Raw genomic sequence first — 14,280 nt, 5'->3', positions numbered from 1 at the left:
TGTAATATGAAGAAGGGAAAAAAATTGTCAGTTTTTTCCATTCCTTTCTGCAGTCCACTCATCACACCAGAATGTTAGTTCCTGGAAGGGTGATTAAAAAATGGAAAAGTTATCCAACAGCATGACAACATTCTGTCTTAGAGAGTAGGAAGACAATGCTAGCAGAAACTTGTATTCACACCGCTGCAGTCAAATCACCTTGTGCTGTGATTCTGTCAGATCTCAAGTTAATGTAGTGTTAAGCTGGACAAGAGCTCTCCAGATAAATGAGACAAAGAGTTTAAAATTCACCTGGAAACCCTCAGGAAGCCAGTGTAGGTCATCAAGCATGGCCTGAATATGCTCGTGGCAAGACATTCTGTTTAATAAGAAGGCTGAGGCATTCTGCACTAGCTTCAGTTTCTGGTCAATTTTAAGGCCATGCAGAGTAAGTTGAAGTAGTCTAATCTTAAAGTGATAAAGACACAAATGACCGCCATAGCAGAGACGAATGGTCACAACCTCCTGGTTGTACTTAAATGACTTAAATGATAAAAAGCTGTCCTGGCTGTTGATGTACCTGATCTTCTAATTGCAGCTCAGAGTTTGACCAGATCCCTAGATTGTAAATTTGAGCAAATGGTGGGCCCACTCCTCATTTAGTGGGGTAGGTATTATTCTCACTATATTTGTTAGTGATCACATTTTCGAAATTGCATTTTAACACAAACTTCAATTTCCAATGCATTTCTTCATTTTAATTTTTTAAATAATTCTGATAAAGAAGGCAGTTTATTATTTACAGCCTGGTACTGATTCAGATGCACCAATCTGTTATCAACTGTTCTCTTCCATTACTCTGGAAGCTGACTTGAATTATTTCAATTTTAACAAAACAAGAGAGAATGCCTACCCCAGCCTTTAAGTGCTTCAGATATCTAAGTTATAGTTTTCTACTGTCATCCATTGCCATAGTATCTGAGAGACTTCCATGTAAAATCAATAGCAATAATCTCTAGTGAACTTCATAGAAACCCTCACACTTCTTTTTTGGGACAAAGTCTCTAATTCATGCATTGTTTTTTGCTGGTTGACTGATGAAATTTGTTACAGAGGTGGTTTTTACTTTTTTTTTTTTTTAATGTTTTGGGATGCCAATGTTGCAAACAACCATTAAAAATACAAGCAATAAACCCATTATGAAACAAAACAGTAGCATATTTCACCTACTTGTAATAACTAGTCAATAGAAAACATTACAAAAACTCCAGAGTGTCCTACATGGACTAACTCTCCTTGGAGAAAAGGGGTTTGATAATAGATTGATTTGTTTCTGTGTTTTCAGAAGTATCAATGTTAAACATATGTCTTACTAATATTACATAGCATGGTTAAACATTTAATGTTATTAAATCTATTAATACATGCATGCATGTTTTCTCTTTTTTGTTCCATTTTAATTGTTGTATTTACTGTTTTAATGGTATTGTTCTAATAAGCATCTGGTGCTATTAGGACAATAACCATAATACTCAAATAGAGGACATACAACGGGCATGCAAGCATAACCATGTGATGAAAGTTGTATTGACAATCACCATATGAACATGTGGATAGGTATATGTATTAATTGCCTTCCCAGCTTTGCTTGTTATATTATCCATCTGTTTCATATGGGTTATATTACCCTTATATGTTTCTTATTTCTCCACCTCCTCCTGGGAAAGACAGTATATTCTGCTCAAAAGTTGCAGAGGGCAACTTCTCTTCATCATATCCCCTGGATGTAACCTAGCAGACAGTGTTTTGTTTCAGTTTGCTTGTTTTTGGCTAGCATGCAATAGCTCTCATCTGCTGAGTCTGGAAGGCTAACTTTACAGTATATTAGTATAATGAGCATGTATAATTAGGTGTACATTTGTAGTAAACAATTTTTTTTTTATCTCACAGCTACCAGGATGAACTGCAAGGTGCTATATTAATGTATAAAGAACAAAAGAAAAAACTAGGTGTGGGGGAAGCCATGGCTGTCTTAACTGAGAGAAAGACTGAGAGAAAATAAGATACTTTTGAATCAAACTCAACCGCCATGGAGAGGAAGAACCATCCATTCTGTTAATACATTAAGAAACTTCCTTAGTTTAGACACTCGAACAAATAAGGACAAGTTTCTCAAAACAGAAAATTCTCTTGTCATATTGAAGTTTCTTTGAAACTGAGGATTTCAATGGAATTTGTAAAGTACACAGAAAATAACTTAGTGGACTGACAAGAAAATGCTAATCCTTCAGTTTATTCCCAGAGATCAGACACTAACAATACTATAAAGCAGCTACTAAAAATCATGTGACATGAAAATAAAATAAAAAATCGTAATTTCCTTCAGAATTCTGCCCAAGAAGTAGCTTTAGAATTATTATGTACGAAAGGGATCAAAAATATAATAAACTAACAAGACACAATGAGAGACAGGGCACGTCTACACAGCAAAACAAAAAATGCACACTAGGGCAGCAAGTCTCAGAGCCCAGGTCAACTGATTCCGGCTTATGCCGCGGGGCTAAAAATAGCTGTGTAGACATTTGGGCCCAAACTCTGAGACTCACTGCCATGAGCTGTGGGTTTGTGTTGGGTTTTTTTGGGGGTGGGGTGGGGGAGTCCTGTGTAGATGTATTCATAGAATTAAATGGAGACGCTTCAGAAATTTATAGGTTTTGAAAAATTAACAATACAAAAACAAATTATAATTAAGATTTTGGTGCACTTTGTACAGTGCTAATCTATTCATACAACATTTTCTTGTCTTAGTTGCTTATTGAGTGACTAAACAACGTGTTCCATTTATGATGTCTGTATGTGGAAATCCTTCATCTGTAAAGATATCCCTTGTACAGCTTTGGTTTGGGGAGCTGTTTTGCAGTTTACTGGGGAGAATTAAAGGCCTGAACCAAAACCCAATTGAAAGACTCCAGTTTTCCAGCTGTCTTGTTACACCACAGAATTACCTTTGTGCTTCCGTAAAAAGTCAATGCTTTTCTGCAGTACAGTGGATTTATCCATCTTCCGAACATTACCCGGAAGCATGGAACCAAGCTCTTTGATGAGAACATTAAACTGATCTCTACGTTTCTTTTCAGACTTGTTTCTAGACACTCTGAAAAAGACAAAAATGGAAACCATGTTATAAAAACAGAAGCAAACTGTGTCAAGAATATTTCACAGATGACAGGTTTTAATCAAATTTTCAATTTGGAATGAGAGTTAAAGGAGTCAACTCTTACAAAGGTGTGTATTACTGATAGTATAAATTCTGGGAATATAACAATGAACATCTACTTACAGATTAACACCAAAATGAGATAAAATTTGACAATGGTAGCAAATATAAACATCAATTCAATATTCATCTAATAGCCAAACATCTAACCATTCATTTGTGGTCAGGATACAAGTGTTAAGTATATGGAGGACTTAGGGACGTGGACAAAAATTACTCAGCTGTTTATTTTAAAATTAGGCTACTACGCTGTCCTCTTACCTGGGTGATCACAAGTCACTGCAGCAAACAAGGATGTTAAACAGAGATTTCAGAAACTAAGTCATTTCCAGCAATATACACTCCTTCCTTTTGTCTTGCAGTGGGTCAGCAAGACAAAAAGGGGAGAACCGATCTAATCTAGGCACTTGACTCTGATGACTGAGAACTTCTCCAACTGTCCACAACAGCAAGTGCCTATTTCAGTGATGGCCTGAATCACTAGAATGGGATGCTTGCCACGTATGCCTTTGTGCCTACTGGTGAAGATTGGGGGGCCACCCATATCCTTCTGGGGAGCATCTGCAAGAGCAGAAATCCAGTGGGCACAACAGCCTGTTACTGGCCAGCCATTCTCTAAATCAGCTATAGGCAGGAAGGAGTGGAGATTATTCATGTTCCAGCTGAAGTTAATTTGAGCCTTGAAACCCTTTTAACCACCATAAAAGAAATCTGAGAGTCCAAACCTAATTAATGACTTGAGTTAGTAACCTGGGAAGAGGTTCTATTCTATATAGTACTGCTATTCAGAGATTATGTAACTTGGATTGGAGCTCAGGCTTTCAAGCCTGGAGTGGGAGTGGCGGTCTGTGGACCCAGATTGGGAGGCTCACTCCCAGATGCAGTACAGACATACCCTTGGAGTCATGACAGTGAAGGCTGTGTTTGGGAGGGATCCTCCATTCAAGACATCCATTGTCACAGGGAAGGAACAAGCTGCCCATTACTTGAAATAAGAGTCTTCATATACAAGAACAGTCATATTTGAACTTGAGGCACAAAGATTCCTTTAACCAACACCTCAAAGTAAATAAACCATATGTAGAAAAATATGACATAATCTGACATATAAACACTACGGGGAAATTCTGTTTTATTGTATGGTCACAAACACTGTCACATTTTTATTCTGTTAATATATTTGGATTTACCAAAGCAGTCAAATAAAGGCCATTTTAGCATAAGCTAACTTAAAAAAAGACTACCTTTTTGCTTTATCCTTGTCATCTTCTTCCACCAGACCATCAAAAATACTACCATCATCTCTACAAGAGAGAAAACAGACAAACATTAGAGCACAATAGTCTCTCGCAGACTGCTAACACTATGAGAAGGAATACACAAAATAGCAAGCAAAGGAAGCTCATCATTCAATAGTTCAACTAACCCAAGATATAGGAGCACTGTTTTATTGTGATCTAAGTTTTACAAAGCCCAACAGCTTCCATGAATCCACATACTTTATAAGTTGTTGCCTATAGTTTACTAAAACCCTGTATTTTGAAAGGCTGACATTTCTAAGATATATCTCAAGTTATTTTCAGAATATTTAAGTTTTTAACGAGATATCTCACAAACAATCCTCTCTGCATACTTAGCTTACACCATCCTGTGTTAGTTTTAAATCTTTTTGAACAGTACCTTTGCTACTGTCCTTCCAAACAAAGGAGAGGACAGAATCACTTTGCTATAAGATCTTTGTTGTTTGTTTGCAAGCCCTTAATTTTAATTATAGGGTTATTCATAGTTAAAAAAAAAAGCATCCTTCGTATATGGTAATAAATTATTAAGATTAGACGGAAGAGGAATGTGCTATATTTCATCCCATTATGTTATTTTACAAATATAAAATTTAAAATGAGCTATAAATAATATTCCAAATATCACTCAAACATTACACAATGCCTCTTTTCGACTACCGCAAATCCTTTTACAGTGTTCCTAAATCAGTCTCTAAACATCAGAAGTCAGAATATACTCTTTCACTTAAATAGGAACATATTGCACTTTATTCCCTACATCACTTTGTATTCATAGAATAGCTATTCTATTAATTTCCATGTCTACTTAGTACGGTCCTCCAATTTTTGCCTCCCCATAACATTTTAGAGTTGGGAAAGTTAATCTGTGACGCTTCCTTCCTTCCTTCCTTCGAGATATGAAAACACTTTCCCTCTAAATCTTACCTTGCACTCATCTCTCTCTCTAATTTGCAGCAGAGTCCTGTGGCACCTTATAGACTAACAGACGTATTGGAGCATGAGCTTTCGTGGGTGAATACCCACTTCGTCAGATGGAATACTCTCTCTGATTTGCGACTCACATACTGTAAAGTGATTTGTGATACTGTCAATGGTAGATGTTAGTAACCAACGGTTATTCACCTTCTCAAACTGTTGTTCTTCGAGATGTGTTGCAGATGTCCATTACACTATAAGGTGGGCGCATATCCTGTGCGCCCAATACTGGAGAAATTTCCTTAGCAGTATCTGTAGAGGTGGCCCTGCCCATACTTCAGCTCCTCATGTTCGGAGGAGAGGGTATAAAGAGCAGAACTGCCCTGAACTCTTTCAGTTCTTTCACACTGGAAACTAATGGTAAACTACGATCCACCGGGAGAAGCGGGTGGGTTGTGTAATAGACATATGCAACACATCTCAAAGAACAACAGTTATGAGAAGGTAATTTTTTTCTTTCTTTTTTGTGTTCTTGCATATATCCATCTCACAATAGGTGACTCCCAAGCTGTAAATCCAAGGTGGCAGGGTTCAGAGTCTCTTTGGAAGAGGGACTGTAGGATTATTCTTCCTACGTTGGCATCTTCCCTTGATGTCTCAGCCAGCGTGGAATTTCTGGTGAATGTATGTATGGAAGACCACATCACTGATCTTCAGATAGTCATAACAGGGACATATGCCACAAAAGCTGCAAAGGCTGAACGTCCTCTGCAGAGACTTTACACATTTGGCAGCAAAACTGAGTGATGCTGCTAGTCATCCATTTTGAAAGTCGCTGTAATTGGTTAATCTCTCATATGCTCCACAGAACAAACAGCTGGGAAAAAACCCAAGAGAGCTTTGTCATATTCCGGTAAAAAGCCAAAGCTTGATGCATATCCAGAGCAAGCAGTCTTTGTTCATCTTTGTGAGCACGTGGCTTTGGAAAGAAAATTGCTAAGTCTACTCTGATTCAGGTGAAATCTGATACTACCTTTGAGAGGAATTTAGGGTGCAGTCTAAGGTGAACCTTGTCTTCATAGAAAATGGAGTCACTGATCTATTTTACAAGTGCATTTACCTTTTGCACTCTCTCAGGGCAGGTCCATACTCACCGCGCGGGTCGACGCGGTGAGTTCGACTTCACGGAGTTCGAACTATCGCGCCTGATCTAGACGCGATAGTTCAAACTCCGGAAGCGCCGCGGTCGACTCCGGTACTCCACCACTGCAAATGGCGGTGAGTAGTTCGAATTAGGGTACTTCGAATTCAGCTACGCTATTCCTGTAGCTGAATTTGCGTACCCTAATTCGAACCCCCTTTTTAGTGTGGACCAGGCCTTAATCAAGGTGATGGTCATAAGAAGGCTACCTTAGCTGAGATGTAGAAGCAGGCAGGGAGCTAAAGATTCAAAAGGAGGATCCATAAAAAAGTAGATAACACTAAATTCAAATCCCAAATTAGCGCTGGTCCCAGATAGGTGGGAACACTCAATCTAGACCTTTCAGGAACCTGGTCAAGATAAAATTAATAAAAGCAGCTCTACTATTAATTTGAGAGTGAAACACTGAGACAGTGGTGAGATGCACCCTAATGGAGCTGTCAGCAAGACCCGACTGCTTAAGATGCAAGTAGTACGGAATTGTTTGGATGTTAGACTGCGTCAGGAACACATTATAGGAGGTTGCCCAGATGGAGAAGCACTTCCACTGGCCCAGGTAAGGTGTTATTGTACAAGGTTTTCTGCTATTGAGGACATTCTGGACTGCCACTGAGCAGTGTACTCCTCTGCATTTGACTACTGATGAACCATGTTGTGAGGTGCAACACCCAAGAATTTGGGTGCAACACCTGCCCATAGTTCTGGTTAGTGGCAACAACAAGGGTCCTTGAGTACACAGCTTGCATAACTCACAATACCATGGCTGCCTTGGCCAGGCTGGAGCTATAATGATCATTCTGCCTCGACTTGTTTCAGCTTGAGAATGAACCTGGGAATCAGGGGCTCTGGTATATACACACACCACATCCTTATCCTATGGAAACCAGGAAAACATTTGAGATTGACCCAGTTCTGTGACCTGCTCTGGAACAAAACCGGGGACACTTCCTGTTTTGCCGAGTTGCAAACAGATCTACCATCAGAAAACCTCCTGTGACAAATACCAAAGCTAGAACGGCTGTGTTGCGAGACCATTTGTGATCTAAATTGAAGGATTTGCTCAGGTGATCCACCAGACTATTTTGAATACCTGGCAAGTGAGAAATCCTGAGAGCGACTCAGTATAAATTCCACAGCTCAACCGCCTCCTGGCAGAAGCGGTCTGACTTGCCACTCCCTTGTCTGGGCACAAAAAAAACACTGCTATGGTGCTATCAGTGACCACTTGGACTGTTTCGTGGCCTGTGGATGTCTGGATGAGGAGACTTAGGAAGTAAGAGGCAGAGGTCTCCCTCTCTGAAACTTTTGCTTTCTTTTGGAATGGTCAGCATGATGGAAGGAATATTGCTGTCTAGGCTGGAATCAAGGATGATATTTTGTCCTCTTCATAGCTGGAGTGTAGAGGCCCAAGGGCTTTAAAACTGCTCTACAGTTCTTAGTGTGTGTAAAGCCTCATCTGTTGTGGATGAGAACAAAGGACAGCCCTGAAAGAGAAGGGCCTCATTTGTCTGTTGTATGTTTGCAGGAACCCCCAAGGTCTATAGCCAGGTACAAGGGCGCATAGTCATTGCCATAGCCCTGCCAGCAGAATCCACTGCATCCAAGGAACGTTGCAGAACTGATTGAGAGACCAGACAACCCACCACAAAATTGCTCAATCCTCTGGGATGAAACCTGGTATTTACATTCCATTAATTTGGCCACAGGCGAAATGGAGGAAGGGGTTTTCCACAGTATCTGAAATAGCCTGCATAATGGCATCATTTGTAGGCAGGGCTATCTTTCCTGTCATAGCTAGATGCACAGGATCAATCAGTTGGTGGGTATTCTCCTCCACGAGATCCACTTGTAAAGAGTTGGCATTCTCCTTTAAGGTACACCTTAAAGGTAATCTGGGACCAGAGAGGACACCTCCAGTATCAGGGCTTCATCAGGTGATGAAGATGCATGAACGGGAGGCAAGGGAATATGCTCCCGAGGGTGGTCCTACAGTACTGGATTAGGCTACTGGTCTGAAGCAGGCTGAGGTAAATCCTGAGGTAAAGGTTGATGGGTACCAACTGTCACAAGCCTTAGTACCATCAGAAAAAGATTATTCCCTGAGGAACCTGCTTCTGTGAGGTAGTTGCAATGTTGATCTAGATACTGGGGAGCATCCAATAAGGTCAACTAGGAGGCTGGTACAGTAATGGGTCCCAGATGTGCCTGGTCCAAACATCTAAATTCCTGGTTCTCCTTTTCTCAAAACAGTTAATGAGTAAGAGAAAAAGGACCAGGACAGCACTCTGGACTTTTGGTAGTATGAGACTCAAAAGCCCACCTCGAAGTCTGATGATGAATCAGAGTATTTCAAGAGCCATGGTTGTGCTGTACTGGGTCTGATCCTCTGGATCTATGCCAGGAATGTGACACTGGAGGAAACATAGAGGGCTTCCTAGTTGATGATACCATGTCACAGGGTAGAGCTGGTACCAGAATGGATGAGGCCAAAGACAGTGGTACTGGGCCCTTAAGTGATGGATCCATAACAGAGTGCCCCAGAGCTGACAGTCTCAGAACCTGCACCACTACTGACCGAGGATCTCTGCCCTGAATCAATGGCGACAGTGGTACTGAAAGGCATCATCTCTCGCCACCACACAGGCCTCTGGCGTTGTCTGCACTAACATGGGCTGTTGCCCCACCATGATCAGAGATGTCACTCTACCTTTGGTACTGGAGTGACCTTCTGTGGAGCAATCCTGAATCATGGATTCCAAGGAATCCAGTGTCTATTTCTTATGTTTCTTTCACCACAATTGCTCCAATGTCTTTGGCCTCAAAGACAAGAGTCCCAGTGACAGAAATCTCCTGTGGCTCCTATTCCCAGGTAAAGCTAAAGGAGCACTCCAAGAAGGAGTCGTCAAAAAACTTCCCTTGGTCAACCAAAGGGGTTCAGACACTGGCCTAAGGACAGCCTCCATAAGGATATAACGACGGTGTTCTTCTCTCAGCTTCTTTGCCCTGGCCTTTAAACTACTGCAAATGGAGCACCCGTCTCTCTTTTGTGGCTGTCACCCAAGCACTTGAAGCAGCATGAATAAGGTTCTCTGACAGACATGGGATTCTGGCAACCCAAACAGGACTTGAAGCCAAGGGATCCTGGCACAAGCTTGCCCCAATTAAGGGTAAAACCTTGAGGTCTGCCTGACTGAAAAAAAAATATATTTTTCAACTAAACCCAGAAATTTTAAAATTAGAAAAGAAAAGAAAAAAACGGAGTGATGAAAACGTACCACTAGGTAAGAAAAAAAGCAGCAAGAAATTTGTTCATGAGGAACAATGGTAAGAAGGAACTGAAGGAGTGGTGGGGCAGCTCCACCCTTTATATACTCTCCATTCAAAGCACGAGGAGCTGGGATGCCCCTAAAGGAACCACTAAGGAAAACTCTCTGGCACTGGTGCACAGGATGCACACACACCTACAGTGTAATGGATATATGCAAGCACTAGAACTGTATTGTCTGTTACTACTGTAAAATACAGTACCCAAAGTTGACAAAAAGAGGAGGAAGGGTGTAATGTTATGAAAAGTGTTTGATTATTCTTTCCTTTTCCTTAATAAGCCAGTGCAGGAGAATCCTGTGGTAGAATTTTCAAAAGTGCCTAAGTCCCATTTTCAAAAGTGTCATTTAAAAGCCCAAATTTCACTGAAAGTCAATGAAACCTAATTTCCTAAGTGCCCAAGTCACTTTTGAGACTTGGGAAGCTGTCATTTTGGCACTTCTAAAAATTCTACCCCTAGTTTCTGGATAGATGAATTGATTATAGAAAAGCCAATTGTGTTCTATACAATAGGCAAACTTTTTTCATTTTCTAAAAACTTCAAAACTTTAATTTAAAGCATTTTATAACAAAAAGGGAACCACAGATTGCTATGAAAGCACTTTAAGCCCAGCTCTTGGATTCAAGTAATTCTAAAACAAGTCCCCAGATCAGTTGTTTCAAGAGAAAAACCCTAAGAATACAACGAATTTCAAAACACAATTCCAATTAGGCAGCTGCTGTTCCAAATATAAAACATATTTAAATAATATAATTTTAAACAAAAACAGGTACTATAACATGTGATGGCTACATAGCTATGTTTTCATAACTAAAGTGTAGTTAACAGACCTTAACTTTGCCAAAAATCAAAACCTCATTATACTTAAGTCTGACTTGGAGTCCTTCTGCTCTTAATCTTAAATAAGAATACATCATCAAAATGTTTACCTATAAATCACTTAAAACAAAATAATCTAACAACATACCTGTCTGTAATGGAGCTCATTTTATGGGTCCTTATGGTAAAGAACATAACATGTCACACTTTAGTCTTGTGGTAGACATTTGTACGTCTGCCTGGGTAAGAACAGAAACAAATGGAAATATAACTTTTGTAGAACATGTTGGTTTTCCCCTCATAGAAAGTCTGAAGCTCTGGCTTGCCCCAAAAGGAGTAGTGCTTCTAACCTTTATTTTCCCTCCAGCTTTTCTCTTTATGTCAATTATGTATCCCATATAGCTAAACCTAAACATCTTATTTCACCAGATACAGAGGTTAAGAGGCTATCACTTTTCAATATGCCATGATGAATCAACTTGGGCTAAGCCAGTTTAAACTTTCATTTACCTCTGTATTCAGCAACAGCTTTTTATTCTTTATATTGGCCCATATTTCAAAGAACGTGAATAAATTTGAGGGAATATGACAAAGTGAACTGTCATAAGGGGAGAAGAAAAAAATAACCCCAAGCAATTGACTCCAATCCTTTCAGAAGCTGCTGGGAGTGGGAGTGGTTTGGAGACCATATAAGCCAAATCCTGTTCATTCCAGAAAAAGGAGGAGGGGAGAACACACCCAAGAGGAAAGGGGTGCTGAAGGACTGCCCAGTGGAAAACAGTTCCTTAAAGGGGCAGGAGAGAAACTGAAACTGTTTTAGTGGCACTGATGAATGATCTCATCCTATCAAAAGACATTCATTCTCATCCTCCCAGACCTTTCTGCAGTGTTTGACAGTGTTGACTATGAGATACTGCTGTCTTGCCTGAGAAGTGTAGTAGGAGTCCAGGGTAATGTGCTAAAATGGTCTGAGTCCTTCCTGGAAGGATGCACCCAAAGAGTAGTGATGGGAAACCACCTCCACCACTGGACCCTTCACTTGAGGGGTTCCACAAGGATCAATTCTCTATACAGTCCTTTTCAATATTTACATGCAACCATTAGGAGAACTGGTCAGACAACATGGACTCAGATACCATCAATACACAACTGACACACATCTCTACCTATCCTGCATCACATGTGACCACACCAAGATGGCCCAATGCTTGGATGAGATCAGCTCATGGATGAAAAACAACTGGCTGAGCAAAACAGAGACGATGCTGGTGGGTAAAGCAAAGTACTTTGAAGAGTTTGCAGCTACGGTGCGATCTCCCCTTTGGTTGAAGGTTCCCATCTACAATTGGTCAATTCAGTCCGTATTCTAGGATTACTCTCAGATTCCTCGCTGACATTGAGCTTTCACATCGCAACAGAAATGCGTAATACTTTCTGCCATCTCTGGTTTGCTAGGAGACTCCGTCCCATCCTGGTGGATGAAGACCTGGCCTTAGTTATTTATGCCTTCATCACTATCAGCTGGACTACAGCAATGAAATATAACTGGGCATGAAATCTTCAACACTTAGGAAACTCCAAAAGTATAAAAGGCTGCAGTGTCTCCCCTCAGGAAGGCAGGTTACATGAGCACATCACACCTGTCCTCCACCCTCTACACTGGTGCCCTAATTTCAGATCAAGTTCAAGGTCTCAGTCCTTAACTTCAAAGCACCCCATGCTTGAGCCCAGGATATCTAGAAGACAGTCTCTAAAGCTCCAAGGCAAAGACCATGGTTGATAACTTCACTTCTCTGGGGCAAGGCAACTCTCCACAATAAGAGTACACTTCATCTGGGCATGAGAAAGAACCTTTTCTGGGGGTGGTTCAAGACTGTGCAATGAACTCCTCCAGGAACTAACCATGAGAAACCTCACCACTTTCCTCTCCACATGCAATGCCAATTTCTTTGACCTTGCTTTCTCTAATATAAACACATAGCAACAGATATATTTATTTAACAAATTAATAAAACCCTACCAAAATAATACACTCCATTACACACGCTTCTCCCTCTGGGATGAAGATGAGAGAAAAAACAAATGTAAGAGATGCATAGTCACATTGCTTAATGCACTACTGGAAGGTGCTCAGATACTACAGTGATCAGCATGGCATAAAAACCTCTACAGAACAGAACAGAGACACAATCACTTTGTGAAAAATGGTGCTGAATTTGGGGAGAGTTGGGCACCAACTGGTGCCTGCCGCCACTGGAAACCTTGAACTTGCCTGAGAAGTAAGAGAACTTATGGGGAAATGGGACTAAAGACTTTGGGTGTAGATGATTAAGGCTTCAATTTTGTCACACACATTTTTAGTCCATTTTATGTCAGAGGTGTGTGTGGGGGGGGAACATAGCCACAGAAAGTTCATGGCCCACAGGAAGGGGGTGGAGAGCAAGCCTGCCTCAATGAGGAAGCGAGGTGCCAGGGGGCTGGAAAGTGAGTCTGCCCCGGCAAGGGGAGGTGGCACGGGTGTTGGGGAAACTGGAAAGTGAGCCCACCCTTCACTGGTGGCTCCCCACACCAAGCACTGTGATCCCATACGCTAAGTAACAGGGCCACTCAGGTTTGATGCATCCTCCCCTCTGTCTCAATCTACTGAGGGACAGACGTGCCAAAACTGAGTGGCATTGCAACCTTGTATACTAGGTTGCAACACCAAACAAATTTGGCTCATCTGCCCTTCCATCATGCCACAGCGGGGCTGATCCACCAAAACTAAGTGGTGCCGCAATCACATGGGTCAGGTTCCAAAGCCAATCAAATCTGGCCCCTCTATCTTCCATCATGTCACAGAGGGGTAGATGCACCAAAACTTAAGTGGTGTTGCAACCCCGTGCTCTAGCTGGCCACACCAGTCAAATTTGGCCTGTCTGCTCCTCTGTCATGCTACGCAGAGGTGGACACACCAAACCTGAGTGGCGCTGCAACCATATGGGCCAGGTCGGAATGCCAATCAAATTTGACCGGTCTGCCCCTCTATAATGCAGTAGATGAGTGGACATGCCAAACCTGAGTGGCACTCTGACCACATGGGTCAGCTCACTATGCCAATCGAATTTGGCCCATCTGCCCCTTCATCTCCATCAATGGAGGAGCAGATGCACTAAACCTGAGTGGTGGTGCAAACATGTGGCCAGAGTAGGAATCCTGACCCACAAGCAGGGGCGGCTCTAGAAATTGGGCTGCCCCAAGCAGCGCGGAGCGCTGCGCCGCCCTTCCCCGGTCCCGCGGCGGGTCCCCTCTTCCCGTGGCTCCGGTTGAGCTCCTGCCGGCATGCCTGCGGCAGGTCCACCGGAGCCCGGGACGAGCGGACCTGCCGCAGTCATGCCTGCGGGAGCTCAACCGGAGCCGCGGGAAGACGGGACCCGCCGCAGTCATGCCTGCGGCAGGTCTGCTCGTCCCGGGCTCCGGTGGA

At 41.9% G+C, this 14,280-nt stretch overlaps 1 protein-coding gene across 5 annotated transcripts in view; it reads right to left on the bottom strand.

Moving 5' to 3' along the window:
- CLOCK (clock circadian regulator) overlaps positions 1-14,280 on the bottom strand; it is a 126,141-nt gene that overhangs the window by 39,287 nt on the left and 72,574 nt on the right. For all 5 annotated transcript variants that reach the window (XM_039540420.1, XM_039540418.1, XM_039540416.1 and 2 more), the window contains exons 5-7: positions 10,966-11,056; positions 4,501-4,560; positions 2,985-3,133 (exon numbers count right to left, since the gene is read on the bottom strand). In XM_039540420.1, coding sequence (XP_039396354.1) covers positions 2,985-3,133; positions 4,501-4,560; positions 10,966-11,012 — 256 coding nt within the window. In that variant the 5' untranslated portion in view covers positions 11,013-11,056. The remainder of the gene's footprint in view (positions 1-2,984; positions 3,134-4,500; positions 4,561-10,965; positions 11,057-14,280) is intronic.

Source organism: Mauremys reevesii, linkage group 5 (assembly GCF_016161935.1).
Source record: "Mauremys reevesii isolate NIE-2019 linkage group 5, ASM1616193v1, whole genome shotgun sequence".
Lineage (NCBI taxonomy): Eukaryota > Metazoa > Chordata > Testudines > Geoemydidae > Mauremys > Mauremys reevesii.
Note: the sequence above shows the minus strand (reverse complement) of the source record. Positions and strands in the feature narration are given on the sequence as shown.